This window comes from Portunus trituberculatus, chromosome 15 (assembly GCF_017591435.1).
Source record: "Portunus trituberculatus isolate SZX2019 chromosome 15, ASM1759143v1, whole genome shotgun sequence".
Taxonomy (NCBI): domain Eukaryota; kingdom Metazoa; phylum Arthropoda; class Malacostraca; order Decapoda; family Portunidae; genus Portunus; species Portunus trituberculatus.
The window spans coordinates 9,723,629-9,750,673 of NC_059269.1; the positions used below are offsets into that span (position 1 = coordinate 9,723,629).

At 40.7% G+C, this 27,045-nt stretch overlaps 2 protein-coding genes across 7 annotated transcripts in view; both read right to left on the minus strand.

Moving 5' to 3' along the window:
* Window positions 1–431: 431 nt before the first annotated feature.
* LOC123504265 (tuftelin-interacting protein 11-like) lies at window positions 432–4,845 on the minus strand. Of its 2 annotated transcripts, none has more exons than XM_045254660.1 (4): window positions 4,639–4,845; window positions 3,603–3,746; window positions 2,932–3,137; window positions 432–2,691 (listed from the first exon to the last, which is right to left on the minus strand). In XM_045254660.1, exons 2-4 carry the CDS (start codon window positions 3,741–3,743, stop codon window positions 483–485), a joined length of 2,556 nt encoding a protein of 851 aa, XP_045110595.1. In that variant the 5' UTR covers window positions 3,744–3,746; window positions 4,639–4,845; the 3' UTR covers window positions 432–482. The 2 variants fall into 2 exon arrangements, with proteins under 2 accessions (XP_045110595.1, XP_045110596.1); XM_045254661.1 differs by lacking the exon at window positions 4,639–4,845 and adding an exon at window positions 4,404–4,522.
* A 1,674-nt stretch (window positions 4,846–6,519) lies between these two features.
* The window catches only part of LOC123504266 (myosin heavy chain, non-muscle-like), a 124,396-nt gene continuing 103,870 nt past the window's right edge, over window positions 6,520–27,045 (minus strand). For 3 of the 5 annotated variants that reach the window (XM_045254666.1, XM_045254662.1, XM_045254663.1), the window contains exons 3-10: window positions 18,847–18,959; window positions 15,272–15,420; window positions 14,781–14,961; window positions 14,268–14,330; window positions 13,242–13,388; window positions 12,773–12,892; window positions 12,446–12,595; window positions 6,520–9,945 (exon numbers count right to left, since the gene is read on the minus strand). In XM_045254666.1, coding sequence (XP_045110601.1) covers window positions 8,341–9,945; window positions 12,446–12,595; window positions 12,773–12,892; window positions 13,242–13,388; window positions 14,268–14,330; window positions 14,781–14,961; window positions 15,272–15,420; window positions 18,847–18,959 — 2,528 coding nt within the window. In that variant the 3' untranslated portion in view covers window positions 6,520–8,340. The remainder of the gene's footprint in view (window positions 9,946–12,445; window positions 12,596–12,772; window positions 12,893–13,241; window positions 13,389–14,267; window positions 14,331–14,780; window positions 14,962–15,271; window positions 15,421–18,846; window positions 18,960–27,045) is intronic. The other 2 variants (XM_045254665.1, XM_045254664.1) reach the window with 1 other exon arrangement.

The following is a 27,045-nucleotide window of genomic DNA, read 5'->3' on the forward strand; positions in this document are numbered from 1 at the left end:
GTGAAGATACAGAAAAAAAAATAAGCATGGAGAACCAGAGGTTGCAACAAGAATGAGAGCGACTGTGACCGGGTATGGCGTGCTGCAAAAAGTTTTGAAAAGCGCGGAGGGCTTAGTTCGGTAGCACAAGGAGGACCACGGCTGGCGCGGACTCGGGGCATGGACACCTTCAGCTGCAACCTGTGGCTACTACAGATCACCCTGGCCTGCACTCGCCCACATAGTAGCCATCAGAAAGGTACGTATTAGCAAGCAGTGTTCCTGACCCAGTTTACTTATTCATATAAAACACTTGTTTAAGATATCAATAGAAATCAAGCAAAAAAAAGGCACTTCTCTTCCTTCATTCAATCTCTGTCTTGTCAAAATACTGACTTTGTGAAATAATTCATCATAAAAGTATCAAATAATAATGTTGAGGAAAATAGCAGTTGAATAGTTCCAATTTATTCAAAAAATAAGACAAAATAAATTAATTACACTTATGCATCATCAAGCAAGGTAGTTAAACTCTTTGGCATCCAGCCTCGTTCAGTTTGTACATATATTATATTCTTATTGAATGACACGTTAAGTTTTCCACAGCGGTACACCGGGCGCGCCTCATGTTTGCGGTCTGGCATTGGCACAAACACAATGCCACGCTCCTGACACCTGCGTTCAACCACCTCTCTCATGCTCAGGGTCTCTCGCCGTGCGCTGCTGATGATGTCTGCCCAGTCCTTGGAGCGTTGTTGAGGAGGAGAACCCAAGGGAGGAGGAGGAGGCGGCTCATTCAGCTTGTCAAGACCTGCTAGGAGAAGGTTGAACTGGTCCGAGGCACCTAGCTGATAGCTGAGGGCACGGCTGCACACCTCCAGGGCTTGTTGGAATTTCTGGCGTACCTGGAGGTGATTGGACAGGCTCTTGGGAATGAGGTCCCGCCAACCTTTGTACCAAGCTATTACTTCCTGATGGGGTGGATTAGAGGAAAGCCAGGCACCCAAGGCTTGGTACCACTGAGGGAAGAAGCAACGCTCCATGATATCTAGAGTGATCTGAGGGGGCAGGAGGTCATCCCAGTCTAGGAACCAATGCCATGGGTCCAGATTCTGGTTGTGTGGCGTAATAGCCATTTCCAAAAGTGCAGTTTCTAATTTTGGTTGGATATTAGTTTGTAATAAGGTGGTCATTGAGATGTCACTGAACACTCTCTTCCACGGCTGTAAGACCATCTTAGCCGAGCGGTCATTGGGGTGCCAGTGGACAAGAGCAGCCGACAGCTTCTGCCGTATAACAGGATACACAGACTGAAGGTTGTCTACCAAGAGAGGTAGCCATGGGTGCAACCAGGTGTGGATGGGCACTGTGTCTTGCAGAGGATTCCAGTTCTGAACTGCTCGGGTAATGCGGGGCAAAATGACATGCTGCAGAAGGTGGGCCTGGATCCACATGGGCACCAGAGGAACATTCCATGCCTCAAGGACAGCCAAGAGTGGTGAACAATCTCGGGGTTCCCAAGGACCCATGATGGCTGACCTTACTGCAGATGCCCATGTTTCCCATACTAAGTGGTGATATGGATCCAGGGGCACACTGCCATCTGGCTGCTGTTGCTGCTGTGGTTGTTGGCTGTCTCCAACTTCCACCAATCTTTGCCATGTTGCAAACACCTCTTTGTGACCTGCTGGTTGTGCTAAAGGATTCCATGTTCTTAATAATTCCTTCAAAAGAGGTGTTATATAAGTAGGAGCTAAATAAGGGATCTCAAATGTGTTATATATTTTCTGATAATCAGACTTCAGTTCACTAAAAATGCTTGTAGCTTCACTAAGAGTTAATGTTTGTTCTTTGTGTCTTGTTTCAAGACTCTCAACTAGAGCCAGAGCTTGATCAAGTCCTTCCAATTCTTTTTTCTCTCTCTCTAACAAAGTTTCATACTTTTCCTGCTCATGGGTCAGGTGAACAACTCTGTCACTTTCCCTCTCCACCGTCCGAGCATTACGGATGATATCATCCTCGCACTTCTCTAACAGAATCTGGAGGTTGTGCAGTAGTTCAGGAAGATCAAAATGTTCATACTTCTTCTTTTTGTCTTCTTCATATTCATCTACAAGGTTTTTCTGTCCAGCAATGGCATGGTAGCTACTCAAAACCCTGGTTTCTGGTCCAGTCATGTCAATGACTTTAGTCTTTGTGATGTGACTGTCATCAGTTGGCTTGAGTTTCTTTGTCCTCCCTTCTTGTATCACTTCCTCAGCACTCTTGTATATGTACTTTATCTTCTTTTTCCCTCCAGTCTTCTTCCATTGCTGTAAGAGGTCTTTGAATTTTTCTTTTTCTTCTTCATCTGAATCATGAGTTGGAAAATCCTTCAGAGATCTTTCTGATCTTTCTGATCCATAAAAGCCAATTGCACCTTTTCCCTTCCTTTTGTTAGCTTCTACTGGTGTTGATATACCTTGCAGATTTTTACCTAAACCTTTGCCTTCCTCAAAACCCATCTTCTTTAGAAGCTTACTCCCAATACCAGAGGTGTACTTCTCCCAGTCTCCCAGACCACTGCCCAAAAGACTTGATCCCCCACTACTTCGTCCTCCTCCTCTTCTCATCCCTGCAATGTCCTGTCTTTTTGAAGAGGTATATGATGGCTGGCTGGATGACTTTTTGCCTCCAAAAGATGCTGGAAGCTGTCTTGGAGCATCTTCATCACTGTGGAAGAGTATCATGAATCAAATAATGAAAAAAAACTAGTTAACATGAATTATTGACATGAAAAAGGTGTGAGAGAAAAATTCTTGTGCAATAAGGTCACTTCAAGGAAGCATGCAACAATCAAGTCCATATAAAAAAGTAACCATGGAAATAATGGTAGAAGACATCAAGAGCTATAACACTAGAGCAGCATTACTCTGAGAAGATCTATAAACCAAAATACATTGCAGACACTACCTTGAATCTGCAGCTCCTCCAGCTCCAAACATTGGTCGGGAGGACAGTTCAGACTCCGACTCTTCACCATCTGAGCCATCACCTTTCGTGGCATCCTTTTTCTTGCCGGCCTGTTGGATGCCACCAGACACAAAGTTGAGCCCTCCTCGCAGCACACTGAGCCGTGATGGAGGAGGAACACTGCTTCCTGGGTCTGCATCACCTTCCTGAAAATTAGAAAGGATAACTTAGTATTGTCTTTGTGCTAACTTGTGTCACTGAATATAAGTAGCAGGTAAATACTATGAAATCACCATATATATATATATATATATATATATATATATATATATATATATATATATATATATATATATATATATATATATATTTTTTTTTTTTTTTTTTTTTATTATTTGTGTTAAAATATATTGATTAATTTTCTTTATGCACAACTACAATGAACATTATAGACAGGATTTTATCAGAATCAAGATATTGAACTTATTTGTTGCATATGACAGTAAAACTCCTCAAAGTGTAGGCACAAACATGCAACTGATATGTATTATATATCATTTCATTAACTCAAATCATCTTCACAGTCTGACTATATACCACACAATCTATTAAGTATTTCTGAAGTTACAAGTAAACATTCTATTTAATAATTGTATCAACTTAACACTCACCTCTTCTCCTCCACTCTCCTGTGCCCACATGCCATAGATCTGTTGCTCTTTGGTCTGCCGCCGTCCAGGCCGGTTTTGTGAAAACTCGTGCTCCAAATCATAGTCGGTGATTTCAAACTTTTCTACTTCATTGTCAGACATGTTCTGAAATAAACAAAAGGTAAGCATTTTCAATGTTGTGAATATCATAGCTACTGTTATTTCTTTGATGTTTGATTGAAATTTTTTTTTCTAGCTTAATCTAACCTAACCTGATTCTCACCCGAGCTAATTTTCTAAATGCATGCTAGACTTACAATTAGGTGGAGGATGAGTTTAAACTGGCCTCAAATGATAAATGGCAAAGACTACATTCCATCCTCACACATAGGAAAATGCTATAATGCCTGCATCTCTACAGCTTTCATATTCAAAATTTGTGGTTAACTATTATTTATTAGCTGTGCTCAAACAAAAGGACCAACGAGAACGAAATACGCTGAGTCTGTGCATTGTGATAAAACAGACAATGACATGTCCTGCTTTCTAACACTACAGACAAGCACACATTTGCATGGCTGAACCCAATGTTGTATGAAATACAGAACATAGTGGATGTATCCTATCTGGGGTGAGGGGGAGGGGTGGCACACAGGATAGGTTAGTAAAAAAAAAAAAAAACGTAAAATGAAGTGATCCCCGTAGATTTTACAACAAATATTTCACCGATTTCTCGTCCCCCACCCAAACCCCTCAATTCCCCACATGCCCTTAAGCTTGTTTTGGGATTGGGGGAAACGCAGACATATAATAAATAATTACCTAAAAAGCTTCCAAGCGGCAGATCAGACTAGCACTCAGATATTGTGATAATTCAGGTGAATCAGCTGCATTACCCGCTCGCGTCGCCCTAACTCCCATGCATCGAGTTACTACTTACTACACACACTGCACAGTTCTGACATGCCAAGCCTCCACCATGAAATATACAAGACAATATAGAATATATAGAATCCTTGGCCTCTACTCAGTCCACTCCCAGTCACTGCCACATTACCTCCACTCACTGCCCACTGGTCTCGGCTTGTATTCCCTTTATAATTCTCCTCTCCCTCTGCTTATCAGGACCAGAATGATCTCCCTGTTGTCAATGTACACTAGAGTCTGGGAGCCATTGCCAGAACGTAGGCGACGCGTAGCAGAAGAAACAAGCAGTCAGTTAGAGCCAGCAGGACAGCAAAACAACACTAAAAGCGGGTTAAGAAGCAACAAGCTTACATCTTAAACGCGGGACTGTATCAATGGAAAGCCTTCTTCTAATTCTCCTTCTTCTTCTTCTAACCTGTTTCGCTTTATATTACTTGTAGTCTATCGCATCTTCTATCCTCTATCACTTATACACTCGATCTATCTTTTTTACTTTGTTCATTCAGTCCCTGTCTCTTTTCACAACTTTGTTTTAGGACCTTTAAGTAAACTTCACAACTTTTTTTCTTTTCTTTTTCCTTACTATTTTCATTATACAATCTTAACACAGTGGTGATTCTTCCATCTACATCATGCCTCTTGTTCTGTCCTCACCAATTATTTCTGTAATTTCCGCTGTCTTCTCTTACATGTACAATACGTTGCTGAAAAGCCCCTCTTTGTGTCTTGTTATTATTATTCTTACTTTTTTGTTCTTATTCTTGATAATATAGTGTGTGTATATTTCTTGTATTCTCTATTTCTATCGCCCCCTTTTCTTGATAATGTGTATTTTTTGTCAATATATCAGGGTGCCTTGAATATATTAATTTTCTCATGCATATCTATCTTCTTGTCTATCAAATGATCTATCTACGAATCTGTCTTTTTATCTATCTCCATCTATCTATCTGTTCAACAGCCCATTAAGTTATCTGCTTATCTATTCACTTATCTATCTCCAGACCCACATACAAATGTTAACTGGCAAGGATGGATGGAGGCGAGTGGTGGGTGATGGCACTGATGGGGTGTGGGTATAGCAGTGGAGAGGGTGGAAATTATTGTGTTGATTGCAAGAGATAACTCAGTCTTCCATCACTTTCTTTGGTACACTCCTGAACTCCTTGTCTGCTTTTGTATTTCCTTTTGGACTTTTATTAGAGTGAGCCAGTCATTCTTTCACAATAGCTTCTCTCTCTCTCTCTCTCTCTCTCTTGTACAACCAGTTCACTGAGTAAAACACTTTTTTCCTTGCTTTATTAGTTGTGTTGCTCCATTCTGCAGAACACATTTCATCAGGACACACAAGAACACATTTTCATAAGCTAAATCACTGAGTAGAAATAAATTTAACAAAGTTACAAAATATCAGTATATTTGACAGCAAATATAAAGCAAAGAAAAGTCATAGTATCTCTGAAGACTTAGTGAAAACCTTAGAGAAGCTAATGTGTTCCCAGGCCAAACTGAGATTTTGTCTACCACCTTCATTACCTAGTATAGTAGTAAGAGTAGAAGTACATACACAGGTCATATGTACTGTATGTAAATATATAAGACCTATTACAGGTGTGTTGTGTGTAAATTGTGTTACCCCAAGCATGTGCTGTGGGAGGTACAGCCGTACGTTGCTGTCCAAACACCCATCGCTCCCACATTGTCATGTACCACTGCAAGAATGTTAACCTACCACAGCTAGGGTGTCTGGTGAGGCTGTCTGCTACACTCGTTGACATGCCTGCTGAACAACTGCCATGCTGTACCAGGTCGCTGAAGGCTCGGCCCAGTACCCCACTTGCTCCATGGCAAGAGACTGGTTTACATTCCTTAGCCACTGCTACTTGCTTAGTCTGAGGCTGTACTGAACATTGAGGAGAAAATAATGCTTGCAATACACCCTCTTTTGTCTCATGAATCTATGTCATTCACAATCAACTAGTTTTTTCTAGAGGTTAATGATAACACCTGATCTGTCATATACATATATTTCCCTTCACTCAGGTTAACAGTATGTATAAGCAACCTGCATCTGTAATGAATGGCAAGCTAATGCATAACTATAGTGGAAAGATAAATGCACTGCAGGTTTACTATTTGCATGGAACCTCAGCTCAGCTTACCTATACAGCCATACTGACAGAAAGTAACTGTTCTGGGAATTATTTTTGTTTCAGCATCTATAAAGTTTATAATCATTGCAATCAAATGATAACATTTTTAGATATATAATATTTTTTACCCACATATAGTTTTGTTCAGGTAGCTTTCAATCTTCTGAGGAATCTTGACTCTGAGAATATATTTCAATGGTAAGGAAACTGCAGAAAACTGCCTGCCAATCTCCAGAATATTCACAAATTTACTGAGATCATGGAACAATTATGAACTGGGAACAGAATGTGTGCTATTAATATTTTGCTAACTGTCAATGGAAGTTTCTTTTATCCATACTGTCTTTCACTATGCAATTTGGCAGGTAAATACTGCATTTTGCAAATGTTATGTAGCAAATCAAAGCATATTTATGAGTTCATTGTTGCCTGCTTGAAATGTTACCATATTAAAATAATATTGCACTTCTTGTCAGTGAAAACATTACCATGATATAACACACAGACTTACTAGCAGTTGCTATATAATAAATTCTAAACAATACTGTAGATATGTAGGTTGACCAGACTAGATTGAAAAACTGGACAGTTTGAAAGTATTATTGTACATAACAATCTGTGTTTATTTGCTGTTATTAACCCTAGAATTATTTTTATTCAATTAAGAATTACTATGAAATCAGAGCCTGAGAAGAGTTATCAGAAAACCTGCCTGTTCTTTGGCACACAAAATGCAACTACTGTAGTTTCTCTGCAAAAGAAAATAATATATCGGTTTTAAGTTAAAACTATGTGCATGACTGAACAAGAATTTTATCACAAAATACTGAGTCACACACATAAATACCTGATTAAAGTAACAAACTGTAGATACAAAAAATATCACAATTTCATTACTACCTTTGCTTACAACCTGTTAGCAGGTGCTGGTCACTACAAAAAACCTAGCTGGTTATTGTACATGGAAAATTATAACTGGATAGGTAAGAGAGTGATAAAAAAAAACTCTGGGCACATAACAAACATAAGCTGAACTGACAAATTAGTGCCTCATTCCCCATCCTGACACCAAGATCTGCCTGTACAATAAACACACGGGTCACAAGTGGACGCTTTCACAGACTAGGGCACACTACCCTCTCCTGTGGAGGTCAATCAAGTCACTGTTGGCACCTGTTTACATAAGAAAGAATAAGATGACAAAGAATGCTCAAGCAAGCAAAACAATGCATTCACTCATAGAATGGACTTTCTTTTCCATGAGTGTTGGGAGAGAGAATAAAAGAATTGTATATACACAGAAGCAATAATGTGACAGCTGAAAAGCCTTTACAGAAAGGAGGAAAAAAAAAAAAAAAAAAAAAAAAAAAAAAAAACTATTATTGTCCTGCTTTAGTCCAGACATCAACTAAAGTGCAAGTCAATACAGGAACTAAAAGCATTAACTAAATTCTACTTGGCACACTAAAGGCAGAAAATAAATACATGCCAAAAATCCAGTGACTTGTATCTGTATATACATGGCTTCTTATGTACATAACAAATTCTTATCAATCTGCTGGTATGTTATTTATCATTTGAAATCTCTGCTTTGGATGACTTTCAGACAAAAATCCCATTTAAGTAAACTTTTAAATGATAATGACTGGAAATGTTTAAGATAGTCAAAAGGAGTTATCTTAATACCTTCTGTTGTAGAATGACCTATTCATGGAATTCTTGAGAACTTCTGCATATGTCATTTCCAGTCTTCTTAACTTGGCTACTTCAACAGATGGATAGTTTATTTTCTGAGTAGTTGGCTTTCCCTTGGAGTCTGTATCTGAACCTGAATGCTTCTGTTCTGTATTCTCTTGCTGTGACCTGCGGTGCTTTCGTGACCTGTGGTGGTCGCAACGTCCCCCACCACGAGATGAGTTATAAACCACTCTGGTCTTGCCATTCTCCCCTGATCCTCCATCTGGTTGGTTGTGTAGGTCTGGGAAGTCATCAGGCTGCCTGTAGTTGTGGTGGTTGGGATGGTGGAGGCCATCTCTATCTCGCCTTTGATGCCTCTGATAGCTTTGTCTATTGTAATGTGCTTGGTATTGGGGTTGGTGTGAATTCCAGTTGTTATCTGTGTGTTGTTGTTGTTGCTGGTGTTGGTGTTGCACCTGGACAGTCTGAATCATAATTTGATGACGTTTTCGTCTGCGCCTTTGTCTACTTGACGGTCTTGAACCACCTCCAGAGCTGAGGTCCAGAGAATCCGGGCGAAGAGGTCTGTGGTCCATATTATGATGCCAACTCTCTGGTGTACTTGACGTTTGACCCTCTCTTTTGTCATCTGAATTCAAACATTCAGTGATGCCTGCATCAGAAGACTTTGATACTGTGACAATTTCTTTTTCTTCACATGGTTTACTTTGGGTAGGTGGGATATTCTGTGTGGAGGTGGCATCTTTCACTTCAGATAGTGGAGATTTCACAGTTTCATTTCCTTCCACCAATGGTGAAATCATAGTTTGCCCAGTAAATTTTGTCCCATTATGGTCATCTTTTGATGAGATGGGCTCAGTCACTGAATTTTCTTTGGTAATATCTTGTTTCTGAGGCGTCTTCGATGGCTTGGAAGATTGCGTCTGTGTGTCTTGTTCATCTACTGTTTTCTTTAAGACTGTGAAGATTTCCTGGAAGAGCTTCTTATATTCTGGAGTGGTTTGGAATCTCCTGTCACATGGATTAATTGGAGAGCTGAGGTCTAAGCATTTTGCATGGACAGTTGGAGTCAAGTCATCTAGAATGTCAGCTTGTGTCTGTAACAGCTCCTCTCCAGTTTGAGTACCCTTATTGATGAGACGACTTTCTCCATCTGAGAAACCAGAAGAGGAAGTCTCCACCTCTGAAAACTCTTCTAAGTTGCTGCCTTTAGAGTGACTAACAACAGCTGGCTTGAGATCACAAGCACATGTGTTGCATCGCTGACACTTTGTAGTGAGTGTTGTGTTGTGCACTGATGAGTCTGTCATCATCAGACTCATGGGTCCTGACATGTCATCTACTCCAGGGTGCACCAGGCCTTCATGACCCATTTCAGGCTGCTGTTGCTGTAGCTGCTGCTGCTGCTGCTGCTGCTGCTGTTCTCGAGCCTCCAGAAGGGCTTCATATTTCTCAATTAGGATACGATAAGAAGTGTCAAGCTCAGACAGAAGAGAATTATGTGGTGCATCGCTGGCTTCTGTACCAGGAGAAGTACCTCCGGAACCCACACGATTGACCACTTGTCCAATTGACGCCAAAGATTCCTGAGGATAAAAGTTTGCTAGTCAGAGAAAAGTGTGTGTGTGTGTGTGTGTGTGTGTGTGTGTGTGTGTGTGTGTGTGTGTGTGTGTGTGTGTGTGTGTGTGTGTGTGTGTGTGTGTGTGTGTGTGTGTGTGTGTGTGTGTGTGTGTGTGTGTGTGTGTGTGTGTGTGTGTGTGAGTCTGCACACACAAGCTATATATAAAGCAACTTCTAACATATGCATTTAAAACTGTAATACACAAAGATGATTAGAACAAAGTATATCATGGCATATCATCATGCACAGAAAAAGTTGTCACCCTTATTCAGAATGCCTGAACATTCTGGAATCATGTAATCTGAACCAGTCTTTCTATTTTTGGGTGAAGAGCTAAAGCAGTCAGTGTGAAGTTTGAGGAATTGCCAGTCAGGTGTTCAGTCAACAATACATTTGGTGAACAGTCATTAATATACTTGTATGTTGAAGCAAAAATGTCTCCATGAAGTACGTGGCCTGAATATAGCCGGCAAACTGCAAATGAGTGACAAAATGTTGACTCAAGTGAACCTGGCATGTAGTACAATGTATGAACTACTTATCAGGGTTACCTAGAGACTCTTACACAACAATATCTATGAACTCTTATACAACAAAACAGACACTACTCACTCCAACACTCACTTCTAATATTTCAAGCAGCTTCTAAAGTATTGCCAATTTCCACGAAAGTTTTGTGAAGTGCTATTTTTAGATAACTTTTATAACATTGAAAAGGATCAATTTTTTAACACTTTACTAATTTTACCATTAAATAATAGAAGATAAATATACTACACAACCCAGAGAAAGTCCTTTTATCCATCAATATCAGTCACTCAAGCCCTTTATTGGAGTACATTTTTCATAATCACACCCAGATCTCAATCCTAAGTTCCTCCATAAACTGACTGAATGGAGATGGTTTTAAGAGTTCTAGAACAAGTGGGTGTTGCTATAGATATATTCCTGCACAAACAAAGGAAATCAAGAAATACATGCTGATAGAAGAAAATAAGACAATCATCAATGGAGAGTACAATCAGTGCCAAGTGATATTAAAAAGTCATACACACAAAATTTATCACCAATCAGACAGGCATCAATTGACTAATTTACTACTTCACATCTGTTTCTCTTGGTTATGGTGATTTATTGGGTAATGTTTATCAGGCAACAAGGCAATCTGCACTCATACTAGTTAATATTTCAAGCTAATGGATATTTAGGTTTGTAATTATTAAATCTGCAACAAGTGTGTTTAAAAGCAGTCCAAGAAATATATAAGGGAATGCAACTGTATCATCCTTATTAGGGCAGCTTAAATTGGTATTATTTTTGACTAGCAAGTTTATGATTTGATGGACAGCAGAGGAAGGCCAGCAGGGAACAAACAGTTCTATACACTGTTTATACAATGAATGATCACATAGGCCATTCAGTCACGGCGGTAAATAGAAGTGCTATACAACTCGAATAAGAGGACTCTCAATGAATATATGATAAATATTTTATCTTAAGCCAATATCAATGAATAGTTTCTTCTCACAATAATCCTACGAGATTTACTTACGCCACTGGCTTAAACCTTCACAGAATGGACACTATTTCTTATTGGATACATTTTGGAGTGAGGAGCATCTGCCCAGGGGCACCAGTAGAGGCAATACTTGCATTCCATTAGGTAGTGAGCTATACCCAAAGAAGAATCGAAAGGGAAGGATCTCAAAAAGAGAAATGAAAAGAAAAAGAAGGAACAGGAAGAAGTCAATCCCACAGGCTATGAAGCCTGTCAGGTGGACACCCTGGTTGGAAAAAAGAACCAAAACAAAATTATAAGTGATGAGCAAGATTAACATATAATGATGATGAATACGGAAAAAAAAAAAAAAAATTATATATGCGAGACAGTGGTGACTAGTGATGGGAGGGATGGATGGGTCTTTGATGAGTCAAGTGACTGTGCATGTTTGCAAACCTGTTTTCATTCTATCCATATTCTGTCAGTATTTAGGAGTTAGCTAAACTTTCACATCCAGTCAATTGTCAGTCTCTTACTGTCGAGGCTGTACCTGCTCTTCAAATGTCCTGGCAGTGTTTATAGAACAAACAATAATCACTTCACATATTCTCATCAATATGTGATGTGGACCAACATGAGTCATCTAAAGAGGAAGTGCTTCTGATTGTTTAAACTGATTGAACTTAAAAAGCTATTTTTTAAGATGATTACAAAAATAAGCAATGATTAAATGATGAATGTTTAATGTCAATGAAAATGAGAAGCAAACTGAAAAAAATGAATGCAAAAGATACTCCTGCTTTCATAATATATGTTCTTAGATTTTAAGTAGATTCCTTTAAATGGTTTCCACACTTTTTTTTTATAACTTGTATGGGGCAATGAATATGTAAAGGCACCAAACACCATTTCCTAAGACTCTATATGCATGGAACACACTTCCTCTACAAACAGTTAACCTCACCTGGCTGCCCCATGCATATCCACCATTCTTGAGCCGGATGAGAGCACATTCCCCATGAATGCTCTCAATGGAGGCATCTGTGTCTTCAATACTGTCATTGAGGTCGTACAGCGTTGGGTTACTCCCCAGTTCATCCACATTACCAAGACACTGGAAATAAGATAATTCACAAATGGTGCATTGAGGTATACAACTGTAGTGGCTTTTTTGAATGCCTATCATTGTTTATTGGAAAATGTAAAATCTGCTTAAAGAAGATTATGCAGTAGTAAATGTACATATATAAGGCAATGAATTGGTAGAGTGAATTTTTTTGCTAAGCCTTACCTTGCGACATATACGTCCAGAAGAAGTATCATCTAACGAGGCAAGTTCATCGTCAAATGTTCTCACGTTGAGTTCCTTCTCTCGCAGCACTGCCAGCTGGTCAAGAAGGACTGAATTCTCCTGGAAGACACAACAAATATCAGCACAAAAATAAGTCTAATATATGTATCATTCTATCTAACCATTACTTCTCTCTGTCTTCTTTACCATGTGGTAATGCATCATCAAAATTCTGGCTTATTTCATCACAAGATCAGAAAAACATTAATGCTTCTTGTTTTAAACTTTTTCAGGCATTTCATAAAATACTCCAAAGTCAGCAGTTAATCACGTACAAACAAAGTGGTCTTTAGACAAACTATGGGGATGTTGAAAAGTATGTATTGTAGCTGTAGAATGTTGGTAAGTGTGTTAATATGGTCCTGATAATATTGCCTGTTTTAGTTACTGAATTTCAATATGTCATTACCTGAGATGTACAAGCGAGTTGTATCTCCAGTTCCTCCTTCCTTCGAGTTTCTGTTGCTAACAGCAGCTGTGTGGCTTTGAGCTTCTCTTGCAGCTCCTCCAGACGTTTTCGAACTTCAGGGTCTTCCAGTGCACATTCATCTGAGACCTGTTCAAAAATATGTGTCACAAAAATTTTCTGGCACCATAATGCTGAACTATCAACTTCACACATCCATAACGATGGATGCACTTGCACCCAACCACTTATACCAAACAATACAAAGTACATAGAAATAAATAGGAAAACTTATAGTGCATTCCAAGACTGACATGCCCTATTCTACTGATGAGTATGTAGATGCTGTACACATACTGCATGGCTCACAACAATGATAAATCAACAACCACTGCATGCATAGGTCCCCAGTGAAACATATACACTCTTGTAATTATAAGAATACATGTACATATTTGATGTGGAAAAAATAGCCGTCGATATTCAGTTATATATTTTTTGACAACACTGCGCAAAGTAACCATCAATCATGCACTTCAGTTACTTGGTGGGCTGAGACAACCTGGCTCTCCCATTAACTTATTTCCTTAATCAGACAAAAAAGAGATGATATATATATATATATATATATATATATATATATATATATATATATATATATATATATATATATATATATATATAGTTCCAGGCATCTGATTATTGTCAATTTGACTAAACAATGAGGATCCACAGCCTTGATTTACACATACTAAAACATTAAGAAAAGTCTATTACTTGAAATAGTATTTGCTATTGTAAAATTGTAGAAATTCAAAAACTGAGTCATAAAATGTTTACATCTTGTAGAGGAAGACAGTCAACAAAATGGGAATACATGTCATGCTTTTAAAGAAACAAGAGTAGTTATGAAAAAAAAAAAGTTTATTTATAGTTACACAAAGATTTATGTCAGTATTTGCCAATTTGAACGAGCTGGGAAAATTAAGAGGATGCATGGAAGGGCAATATGTCAAGCCTGGGATTTACCTGAACCTGACCCTCACTCTCCTCTTCTACCTCCTTCTCATCCACCTCCTCCTCCTTCTCCTCCTGTGTAGTAAAGGGGTGTGGAGGGAGGGAAAATGCTATGTTATTCTGTTTCATAGAATTCATGGCAAATAATTACAAAGGAATGGTAGGTGTTGAAAACTAAGGCTGCTTCTTAATAATCACTGTAAGTACTTTTAGTACTTTAGGAAGCTGACCCCTAAAATTCCAAATACAAAGTTATCTTATTAGTACTATATCAAAAGCAGGAAGGGCAAAATAATAACCAGAAACCTGAGCTCTTATAATGTAAATCTCTTGCTGCAAGACTATATTATGTATTTCTCTGTATAATAAACAAGTTAGTTACATGCCTTTATTTTATAACCTTCTCGTGATCTGCATTGATTAGTCATTGTCCTTCATGCTATACATTTCTAACATTCTTTAACCCTACCGCCTTAAACAATGTAAGGTGCCAAGTGTCTCTTCACTCGTCCTGCCGTGCCTCACCTGTGGGCTATTCTCACAAGACTGTGAGCGCCGGATGCTCTGCTCTTCCAGGAGGAGGGACCTTCGCTTGTTGCGGCCTCGCTGCTGCTGGTTCTGCTGCTGCACTTTAGTCCTCGCTTCTTCCAGGTTCTTCTGGAGTTCATCACACCGCAACTCCAGTGACTCTACAGTACTTGAGAGACTGTCGAATTAAGAGGCAGGGTTAGGACTGCTGGCCCAACAATGCGTAACATTTTCTGGTAACACTCACCTTAATCAAACGTGGCACACTTAGTTACATCACACGTTGTGCGCCCCCACCCAAAAAAAAAAAAAAAAAAAAAACTGCTAGTACTACGCACTACTATTTTTTGTTTTTGTTTTTATAGGATATCATTCAGTAATAAGTGACGTATTACATAAAACTCTAAACACTGAACCATCACTGTAAGAATGGTGAGGCTCGCAGACTGAGGTTCTCTGGCCCGGCCGTGCTTGACTAATCAACTTACCTCTTAATCTTTCTTTTGTCCGATGCGCCTTCAGCTGCCAGCCGCTGATTGTTTTTCTCCAAGTCTTGGATAGACACTTCCAGCTGCTCGTAGATGCGGAGACGCGAGTCATTCACCTCTCGAAGAGCAGCTGTTTGCTTGCTTAGGTACTGCAAGAAATATGGAACATAATATCAGAATACAGATTAACATATGAAATATATGCGAATGAGAGTGAGCGTCTTCCATTCTGTGTCTTGTGTTGCCTGCTCATATGACAGACGGGTCGGATGTCGTAGCATGCCTGTCAATGTTGTGTTTGAGGACCACACCGGTGTCAAAAGTTCAGGTGTAACGGTGCCCCTGAGGTTCACTGAGAAACACTGGTTCCGGTAACGCCATCCACCCCGCCCCACACACACCGTTTAGCTAGTAGTTAAATATGACTGTGTCCGCGGTGGCCACAATTCCTCGCCCTCAAGCTGACCCGGTGGTTGGTACTGCCGGTACTTTTTTGTGCGCTGCGGTGTGTTCCGACCGTGAAGTTGCCTTGCGAATATCTCAGCTTTCTCGACGTGCGGACCTTGCAACGCTCTTTATGTGCTCCGCTGTACTAAACTGCATTCCAAGCTGTTTCCAAGAGAGAGAGAGAGAGAGAGAGAGAGAGAGAGATGTGTGTATAGATTGTCACCTTGTAGTGACATGGGCCTTTGCCTTTTAGCGGCCCAGAGAAAAGGTGGTATCATTTAAACGTGCATTGCGTTTTTTTTTTTTTTTTTTTTTTTTTGAGAGAGAGAGAGAGAGAGAGAGAGAGAGAGAGAGAGAGAGAGAGAGAGAGAGAGAGAGAGAATATAAGTAGCAGGAAGACAGAGATACGGAAAAAAAAGGAGGAAGGAAAAGAGAAAAGGATAACAGTCTTTTCATTTTAACTGTAATACCAATCAAGTTCTTACAGACCATTACCCGCATGCTGTTACGCATATATGTAAGCTGCGGTAATGTCGATTTTAACCCACCTCACCGCACTGCATGTCATTACTTATATACCAGTGTTTGATACCGTCACTCGACACCATATTCTGAAGCAATGTTAAGAAACGTATGTAGTTGAAGTTACAGCGATTTTTAAGGCTATTTCTTATGGTCTAGTGACAAATTAACACCATTTCCACATTATCAACATGAGAAACAGCCTTGAGAACTTCGCTAATCACCTCGGTGGATTTAAAAAATAGAGGTTTACGTAGTTGAAATTACAGGGTTTTTAAAGATATCTGTTAATGTTCTAGTGACAGATTAACACCATTTCTACATTATCAACATGAGAAACAGCCTTGGGAACTGAGCTAATCATCTCGGTGGCATTCAAAAAGAGTAGCAGTGGGAGAACAAAGGATTTCTGAATATGGGTCTTACTAAATGACGACGATCTACAAATTTTCGCCTCACGAGCTGCTACGTGCACTGAGTAGCTGAGAGTCTGAAAGGCGTCATATGGCGTACGGTGTGGAATGCGACTCAGAAGTGGAAACAGATGGAATATTGGAATAAGACGCCCTTCAGAGAGAGAGAGAGAGAGAGAGAGAGAGGTCCATATTAAGAAACGTTTTGCTCTCATACCACGAGTATTTTCCAAGGCCACAGAGATGAATAGCGGGGTTTTCAAGAGTTTCTCCAATTAATAATATAGAAAGCTTGTCAATCTGCCTCCAGAACCATAAAAACCACCTTAAAAATTCATATATACTTAAAGCCTTCTGAAATAGTGGATGTGTGTGCGTGTGTGTGAGAGAGAGAGAGAGAGAGAGAGAGAGAGAGAGAGAGAGAGAGAGAGAGAGAGAGAATAAACAGTAAGTAGAGCAAAGCATTAATCACGCGTCACTAACTCCATAACAATGATCAGGCGTAAATCTGTCAACCGGCCCACGGAGGTATTTAAGAGAAGTTCAAGTTTCTCTCAGGTGCCTCAGCCCGTCTTGCTATGCTGGCTCGCGCTAACCACTGCCCGCAACTCAGAAAGAAAAGAAAAGCGAGAAAAAAAGATGAAAAGTCAATTGATATACTTATAATAAATAACGAAGTGAATATAAAACTATAGGTAAGAATTTATATACAGGATTTATATACTTCTATTACAAAGGATCAGCTATTTTCAGTCCCGCAGCTCAGAAAGAAAAGAAAAAGAGGAAAAAAAAGAAAAGTTGATTGCTCTACCTTTAACGAATACCAAAGTGAATATAAAACGATAGGTAAGTTTTATGTAATTCTTCTACTACAAAATGATCAGTTACTTCCAGTCCAGCAGCTCATATAGAGATGAAAAAAAAAGAAAAGTTGATTGCTATACATTTGACGAATACCCAGGTAGGGATTTATATACTTCTTCCCCAAAGGATCAGTTATTTCCAATCCTTCACGCATTTCTTTCCTTCTGTCTCACTTTCTTTCCCTACTCTATCTTTCCTACACTGCGCCAATAATTTTCAGTCAATCAAACACTTCATTTTTTCATTCGTTTCCACACAAACCGAGCAAACTTAATCTCGTTTCTTGGAGCTAACTTTAGGCCCGAATTCTAAAACACTTCTGTGCTTCACCTCCACTATTTCAAAAGGCTTTATCTAAATGTGTACGGGTTTTTTACGGTGTTTTTATGGTTCTACAGGCAGAGTGATAAAATTTCTACAATATCGACTGGAGAAACACTCTTGAAAACCCCGCTAATCATCTCTGTGGCCCTGGAAAATAGTCGTGGTGAGAGAGCAAAGCGTTTTTGACTACGGACTAAAAAATACACGAGAAATTACTTGAGAGTGAGTCGACGGTCCAATATTCTTGGACGGAGACGAGAAGAGAGAGAGAGAGAGAGAGAGAGAGAGAGAGAGAGAGAGATGCGCAGAGAAAGGTGATAAAGAAGAGTGCAGTGCCGGTGTCATCGTTGTAGTTTCACCATCTCACGGCCTGCCTCACACACTTCCGGTCACCAGGAGAGAGAGAGAGAGAGAGAGAGAGAGAGAGAGAGAGAGAGAGAGAGAGAGAGAGAGAGATGGCGGGTGGGGAGGAGCAAGGGAGGGAGACGGTAAGCCAAAATCACCTCGTGTGAAATAGACAACACTACTGCTGGTGAAAATTAAATGGCAGTGACACGTGAGTAATCCATTATCTCTCTCTCTCTCTCTCTCTCTCTCTCTCTCTCTCTCTCTCTCTCTCTACCGGAACAGAAAGACAGACGAATGAAAAGAAAGAAAAAGAAAAGCATCGGAGTTTTATTTATTTTTTTTTCCTTCGGTCAGCTGACAAGAAAACAAAGGTAAAAGGTAGGGAATAGAAGAATGAGTCTCTCTCTCTCTCTCTCTCTCTCTCTCTCTCTCTCTCTCTCTCTCTCTCTCTCTCTCTCTCTCTCTCTCTCTCTCTCTCTCTCTCTCTCTCTCTCTCTCTCTCTCTCTTTCTCTCTCTCTCTCTATCTATCTGTCTCTATCTATATCTATCTTTCTGTCTCTTTTTTGTCTGTCTGCTATTCTCTCTCTCTCTCTCTCTCTCTCTCTCTCTCTCTCTCTCTCTCTCTCTCTGCCTCAATACGCAGTTCACATCCTCACCTCGATCTCCTGCAGCTGGTCGTCCACTACGGCCTGTTGCTGCTTGAGACTCACTTCCAGCTCGCGGTTCCTCTCCAGCAGCGTCTTGCCTAACTCCGCCGCCAGCTGCAGGTCTGCGGGGAACAGGCGGTTAGCGGGTTAGCGAGGTAAAGCACATCATATTACACGCTACCACTATGTCTAAAAATATGTGTGTTACTGATTATGCTAATACGACGTTACAGTAACTACTACTACTACTACTGTATATGATTGTAAGTAGTAGTAGTAGTAGTAGTAGTAGTAGTAGTAGTAGTAGTAGTAGTAGTAGTAGTAGTAGTAGTAGTAGTAGTAGTAACAATAATAATAATCAAAACAGCATATTTACATTACCTTTGAAAATCAGTGAACAAGTAAAATCTAATGTTGATACAAGAATACAAATAACAATAGATATTTGAAATGAAAACAAAGGAATAAGCATTGTATAGTTATAAATTCTTACTCATCGGTAAAATAACAATATAGAGATTTGTGGTATTGTTATTATTGTGTGTGTGTGTGTGTGTGTGTGTGTGTGTGTGTGTGTGTGTGTGTGTGTGTGTGTGTGTGTGTGTGTGTGTGTGTGTGTGTGTGTGTGTGTGTGTGTGTGTGTGTGTGTGTGTGTGTGTGTGTGTGTGTGTGTGTTAGGGTAAGAGGTCACAATCATGATAGATAGAATGAAGTAGCTTTGCTCTTAACCCCTGATATACTGGGTCACTTTTTTACCTAAAGATTTGTGTATTTTATTGACATTAGGAAGTGTCTATGGAAGTCAGAAGATTAATAGCTAAAGTCTTCACCATTTAATCCCTCACATAAATTTCTGAAGCTGTATAAAATCACCAAATAGTAAGCAGAATGAATATGGAAACGCGTCATGGTACTCAAGAGGTTAGAGGGAATGTCACGTTTAGATCTGACGTCCTTTTGCAGTTTTCCTCCTTTTCTCACGCTGTTATGTTCTCCAGTACTCGTCTTGCATTACGTATCACTCATCATAACTACGATAAAGCAACCCTTTAAATAATTCTGTCTTCACTAAAACTACTACGCCATTCACAACAGTGTCAGCCGTGGCCAGTCGTTGCGGTGGCTTACATCAATCATTCAATCAGTCTTTCGTCATTCTGTGCACCGCCACTTTCCTCTTCGCCACGCCGTCTGTCATTACCTGAGAAGATCGATGGCTGTTCAGTGGCTCGGGTGAGGGACAGACCAAAGAGTTTGAACTGTGCGGTCTACGTGGTCAGTTAAGTAATCTCACCAACTCCCTCACCATTTTCTCTCTCTCTCTCTCTCACATACACAATGCACGCGGGGAAAAAATCTGATGCTACTCATTCTTCCTTTGTATTCATTGTGTTCGCACTTATCTAATTTCTCAGTCAAGCAAAGATAAGAGTTCTCGTCAGGTAGGTAAGCAAGGCAGTCACTAATAATCGTGATAGCCCACATTCATTTGACAACTCATGGCATCTTTAAACGCTGTGTTTAAACTCTCGCCAGATTTTCAAAGGCCACGGAGACGGTCAGACGGTTCCTCACTGGTGTTTTTAGAGTGACTGCAGTGTAGGAACATTGTTAAACTATCACTAGAATCAAGAAAACACCCTTAAAAACACCAATAACATCCACTAAACTCTGTTAACCCCTTCAACACTGGGACGCATTTTTATCTTAAGTTTTTGGTACGATTAGACGATTTTATTAACATTAGGAAGAGTTTATAAAGATTAGAAGATTAAAGGCCAGAGTATTCACTGTTCTAATCCTCACATAAGTATCAGAAGCTGTGTAAAATCTCTAAATAGTAAGCAGAATGAATACGAAAACATGCCGTGGTACTGAAGAAGTTAAAAGGTATAGCTAAGATACCTAAACGTTTTGAGTACACGGACGCTTAAATTATCGAGACCACGGAGCCCCAGATCAGTCCAACAGGAAGGAGAGGAGGGAAACTCGTGTCCTGACGGGGAGAACTGGTAAGATTAGATAAGTCAACCTTTTCTTCGCCACACCGACAAACTGCAAGGAAAACCCACAAGCTCGAGTTTATGAATAAGACTAATCTGTGCTAACAATTCTAAACTTACATGTAGAATATCACCTATTTAGTGACAGACTGGTGTTTGATTGAGACTGAGCGACCATTTTCAAAGACTACAGAGACGAATAGCCGAATTTTAAATAGTATTCTTCCTTTTGATAATGCAGAAAACTTAACATGCCATTAAAATCACAGAAACATCTTTAAAAACCGTGTCACTTTAGCTAGAGCCCTTTAAAAATTATGAAGGAGTAGCGAGGAAGTGTTTCAGAATATGGGCGTGAGAGAAAAGCATAGACAGACAGACACACATAGACACTAGTGGTACGCATTTCGTCTTTCCCATTCCTTGGCTAATAAAATTTCCGTCATGTTCGCCCTGTCTCCTGCTCAACTGGTGGTCACTTTTTTTGTACCTCGTAATAATTGTGTCTTTCGGTGTATACGTGGCTGGCGGCTGGTCATGTCACGAGTTTTGATTGATTTAAGCATCTCTCTCTCTCTCTCTCTCTCTCTCTCTCTCTCTCTCTCTCTCTCTGATGGTGGGAACATTTGGAAAGCAAAGAAAGATCAACGGACGTAGTTTCCTGTCTTGGCCAACTCTCTCTCTCTCTCTCTCTCTCTCTCTCTCTCTCTCTCTCTCTCTCTCTCTCTCTCTCTGGAAATATAAACGGCACAGACGGACGAATGAAGATTTCTGTGTTAGCGTCACGAACTAAATAAGCTAAAAACAATGAGAGAGAGAGAGAGAGAGAGAGAGAGAGAGAGAGAGAGAGAGAGAGAGAGAGAGAGAGAGAGAGAGTCAATAAGCGTGAAGAGTGAGGATGAGGGTGGGAAGAGGGCGATGGCGGCTGCACAGGTAAGATAATGTGACTTTGGACAGAATTAAAGAGAGATTAAATGAATTGCTCTTTTCTTCTTCCTTCTACTAATCATTCTTCTGTTCACACTTTCTTTTCTTCTTCTCCTCTTCCTTCTTCTTCTTCTTCTCCTTCACCTCCTAATCCTTTTCCATCTCATATGTATTCTGTCCATTTTATTCATGTTTTCTTATCTCGCCACCTTTATTCTGACATCAGTTTTCTCATGCTTCATGTATTCAGTAGTGGCACGCGTCTTTCCTCCTCCTCCTCCTCCTCCTCCTCCAAGACGCTAATTCTTCTCATGTGGCACTACCCACTTTTACGTTTTATAATTTTTTGCTCCTCCGCTCAGCTTTTTACTCTTATTCGCGTCTTCCTGTTGTCATTACATTTTGTTGTGTTTAGATTCCGGTCATTCGTGTTAATTTTTTCCCCTTCTTCTTCCTCCTCCTCCTCCTCCTTGAAGAAACCTTGAACTTGTGTTTGGTCATGGCCACGCCACCGCCACTTCCTGACAGCGACATCTCTTGGTTTTAAAGCAGGAGGAGGAGGAGGAGGAGGAGGAGGAGGAGGAGGAGGAGGAGGAGGAGGAGGAGGAGGAGGAGGAGGAGGAGGAGGAGGAAAGGAGGAGGAAAATATAAAGATAAAAACATATAAGTTTTATCACGAGATTCTATGCTCTTGGGGTGTGATAAGCATGAAAGAAAAGGAGGATGAGGATGATGATAAGGATGAGGTGGAGGAGGAGGAGGAGAAAAAGAGATGAGGAGGATGAAGAGGCTAAGAGAGAAGAAGAGAGGACTAGCAAGGAAAGACGTAAATAAAAAAAGGATAGGATTTTTATGGATAAAAGGATCAAAGTACGTAGGAAAGGCGGGAAGGAGAAAGAAAAACAGGAAACTTGAGGAGGCACTGAGGAGGAAAGGTACGTTCGTCACACTCCAGGAGGAAAGAAGGGAGGAAACAAGCCTGACGGGGACAAAGTAACCACACAGGCCTATCTACACCACAACCACCACCACCACTATACACTGACGTAGCAACAAGTATCTCTACCTTTCTTCCCTTCATGAACAATACCAGCCCTACATTATGACTTCTTTGTCTTATCTTATAGTTTAATTAGCCCTCTGGTACTTGTGTGTTGTGTAATGACAGCAGACTGCCTAGTAGGAGTTCAATTCACGCGCAGTTCAGTATATATTTGATTACTGTGACCATAATTACCAGCAGCTAGTGTTATAATTGCGAGTATTATAATTACTTCATCTAACATTATTGCCATTACTACACCACTACATCAGGTATAGTTGTAAGGCCACCTGCTACTGTCACACACACACACACACACACACACACACACACAGTATCATCAGTCACTACTACTGCTCTCTGCTATAGCGCTCCTGTACCAATCAACACTATTGCCACACGTCACTCACTCTCCCTCCCGCCGCTGGACTGCACAGCTTGCCACTCTACGTACAGAATCTCTCCCATCACGTGCGTCCAAGAACATTACAGTCATCAAATATCACTCTATACATTCACTTCCTTCTACAAGACGAGTGTCACCCTCAACACCTTCCATCGCACGATTATTTTCTCTTCCCCGTCTCCCCTCGCCTCCCTTTCTCTTTTTCTATATTTGTTCCGGCAGATATCATTATCGTTTCATTTATTTCTCCTTTCTCCATGACAGTGGCGTTACGCTGCATTTCCTTTTACGACGCATTTTTTCTGAAGATTTCATTTGGAGCACTGACTCGGGTATCGCGTTATAATGAAGCCGTGTGTTCTCGGCGAGCAAGCCGCCATGCTGCCGCCGCCGCCGGCATTCCATCACGGCTCCTCCACCACAAATCTTTAGAAAACTGGCACAGCCGCTCGTCGCCTACGCTGAACGAGCAACTCCACAGGAAGGCGAGTCCGCCGTGTCATGGCGGGAGAAAACGCACAACAGCAATGACGAAAAACATCCAGCATTCGAAAGACACTCGTACATGTCTTGGAGAGAAACGAAATCTTGCGACGTCCAGCGGCTCGGTGGTCACGTTTCCTGCTGTTCAGGGTGGAGGCACGCCCTGCACCATCTAACGTGTGTGTATGTGTGTGTTGGCCGCTGTGGGTCGCGTCAATGGACAACCACAAATTGCACTGCGAGCACGTCTCTAAATATTCAGGAGCGTTCTCACGCCTCACTGGTTGCCTTGTTACCTCGCCGCAGGATGGTGATGGTGATGGTGGTGGTGATGGTGGCTGTGACTATGATGCTGATGCAATAACTATTGCTGGTAATGATGCACTAAAAAATATCCTGCAAACACAGATGAGATCAACATTCGCCGCCGCGCATCGTGTTCACAAAGCCCTTCTTTTGCACATAAGATAACAAGACACGTCCTCAGGCCTCCATCACTCACGCCCCGCCAGTTCCCATGCCCGTCAAGACTTACGACCTTCCTGCCTCGCGACCTTTCCCTCCCGGTTTTGCACAAGGGCGACCGGAACAAGGTCGTGACTTGCGACAACGACCTGGAGAACAATATATGATCCAGTTAGCTGCAGCCACGGCCCCATCTACTCCTGCACCAACCCTTCCCTTCTTCCAGACCTCCCATGAATGAGGTTTAATAATTGAATCACGAACAGCATTTCCCGCGAGCATGACCCATTGTGTGAGGGAAAATCTCATTTGCCTGGACATGACATTCTTCGCTCAGCCTGTGCGTGTTTGGGTTACTGCGGCGAGACGTGAGGAGCAGACTGTGATTGATTGTACTGTACTAAGATGCCACGACGAGATCATATGCATAACGATGATTAATGAATGGAGATGACTAAATAAAAGATACCGCTTTTCCATACTATCACATCTAAATTTCGAGGCAGATTCCGTAATCCTGAATACTCTTTACTGGATAACTGTATTTTGGAATGGGATTTTCATTTATGACTCTTTTTTCGCTATCTTTCATCCAAACCCGTCTTGACCCCTTCATTACTGGGACACATTTTTACCATGACTTTTGGGTGTGACTAGACAATTCTATTTGCATTAGGAAGGGTCTATAGAGTTGAGAAGTTGAATGGCCAGAGTCTTTATTATTTTAATTCCACACAAGTTTCTGAAGCTGAATAAAATCGTCAAAATAGTAAGAGGAATAGATATGGAAACGCGGTATGGTACTGAAGGGGTTGAAAAAAAAAAAAAACTCCGGGTAACTGTACATGTAACTTCCTACATGAATGAGGAACCTCAATAGTCAGATATATTCACACACAACTGATCCATTTCACCCCGGAAGCCGACTGAAGCATAGAGACACCGTGCACAGAACAGTCATTCATTTCATACATCCTTCAATAGAGCTCAAGGCAAACCAGTGTGGGTCACAAACCGTGCATGCAAGTGACCCCTTGGCTGACTCCATGAACCTCCACACACCATCACTACCATCACGTTATGCATAAATCTCTCTCTCTCTCTCTCTCTCTCTCTCTCTCTCTCTCTCTCAAAAGCCTCAGAGATACTTAGCAGGGTTCTCAAGACTGTTTCTCCGGTTAATAATGTAAAAATATTGCTAATCTATCCTTAATACCATAAAAACACTCTTAAAAACCTGTGTTACTTCAACTATAACCTTTGGAAAGTAGTGGGGATGCTTATGGACTCGGCTGATAACTGATGCTACTTGAGTCTCGGATGTGGGTCAGTGTCTCGTCCTTGATTCATACAGGACGGTCATGAAAACTCGAGGAGCGTAATTCAGAAATTTTTTTTTTCTCACCACGACTATTTTCCAAGGCCACAGAGATGATTAGCAGGGTTTTCAAGAGTGTTTCTCCGGTTAATAATGTAGAAATCTTATCAATCTGTCTCTAGAACCGTAAAAACACCTTATAAAAATCTGGTGAATTTAAATAAGCCCTCTTGAAATAGCGGAGGTGAAGCACAGAAGTGTTTGAAAATATGTGCTTATGGCCCATAGTCTGAAACACTTCCACGCCGCACCTTCACTATTTTCAAAGGGCTCCAGTTCAAGTGACACGGATTTTCACGCATGTTTCTGTACTTTTAGTGACTTATTAACAAGTTTTCTGCCTTATCAAGTGCAAAAATACTCTTTAGAACTCGGCTAATCTTGTCTGTAATCTTTGAAAATGGTCGCGGTGAGAGAGGGAAGCGCTTCTGAATTTGCCGCTATCAAACGAGGCCAAAGGAAGAAGTTCATATGAGGCGGCACGCGACACTGATCTGAACACTTGTCTTTATTGACCCTCCCTTTGAAAGAATGCAGAGAAGGACGAAATGTGACCTTCAATCTGGTTACTTGACACATAGGTAAGGAAGGAAACTTTGCTGGATGGGGAGTATTTTTGTTCCCATCACCGGCAGTTATGAGTGAAGGCAAAGAGAGAGTGTGAATGAAAACTGAAGGTCGGACACGGTTTCTAAATGTTTACGTACTGTTTCACTTTTGTTCGTCAGTTGCTTGAGTGGTTAGCTATAAATAAATAAATAAATAAATAAATAAATAAATAAATAAAAATCGGTCATCTAATATTGCTGGTTTTAATCGCATTAATTTTTTTTACGGTTTGGTTTCGTTTATTTGTACTAGTGTGTGTGTGTGTGTGTGTGTGTGTGTGTGTGTGTGTGTGTGTGTGTGTGTGTGTGTGTGTGTGTGTGTGTGTGTGTGTGTGTGTGTGTGTGTGTAATCTGCGGCTACTGTTTGTCTGAGCAATGTGTGTGATATTTCTGAATGCTTGTGGTGAATGCGCTTGTACGACCTGGTAAGACAAATATTTATCTTCCTCCAGCTCTCTCTCTCTCTCTCTCTCTCTCTCTCTCTCTGACTGGTTTCGCCGATAAATTCAGTCAGAGTATTGTATATGACGTGGCTTTAAGGAAATTGATGCTCTCTCTCTCTGAATCGTCGTGAGGCAGCAACGACAACCAATTTTCGAGCCTCTAATGGTCTGTCGATTTCTACAAATTGTCATTCCTCTGATGAAACAAAAGACCTTCGCTTCATCCTTGGGCTTCAACACAACACTCTCTCTCTCTCTCTCTCTCTCTCTCTCTCTCTCTCTCTCTCTCTCTCTCTCTCACACACACACACACAACAATTTTTTTTCTAATATCAATACAACATCGTCTTTTATTACTATAATTGTAAATTCTGAGCGATCTTCCGTGGTCAAGATTAAGTTGCCACCGACATTGAATATAGGAGTCAAGATACACAGCCTGTTATTGTATTA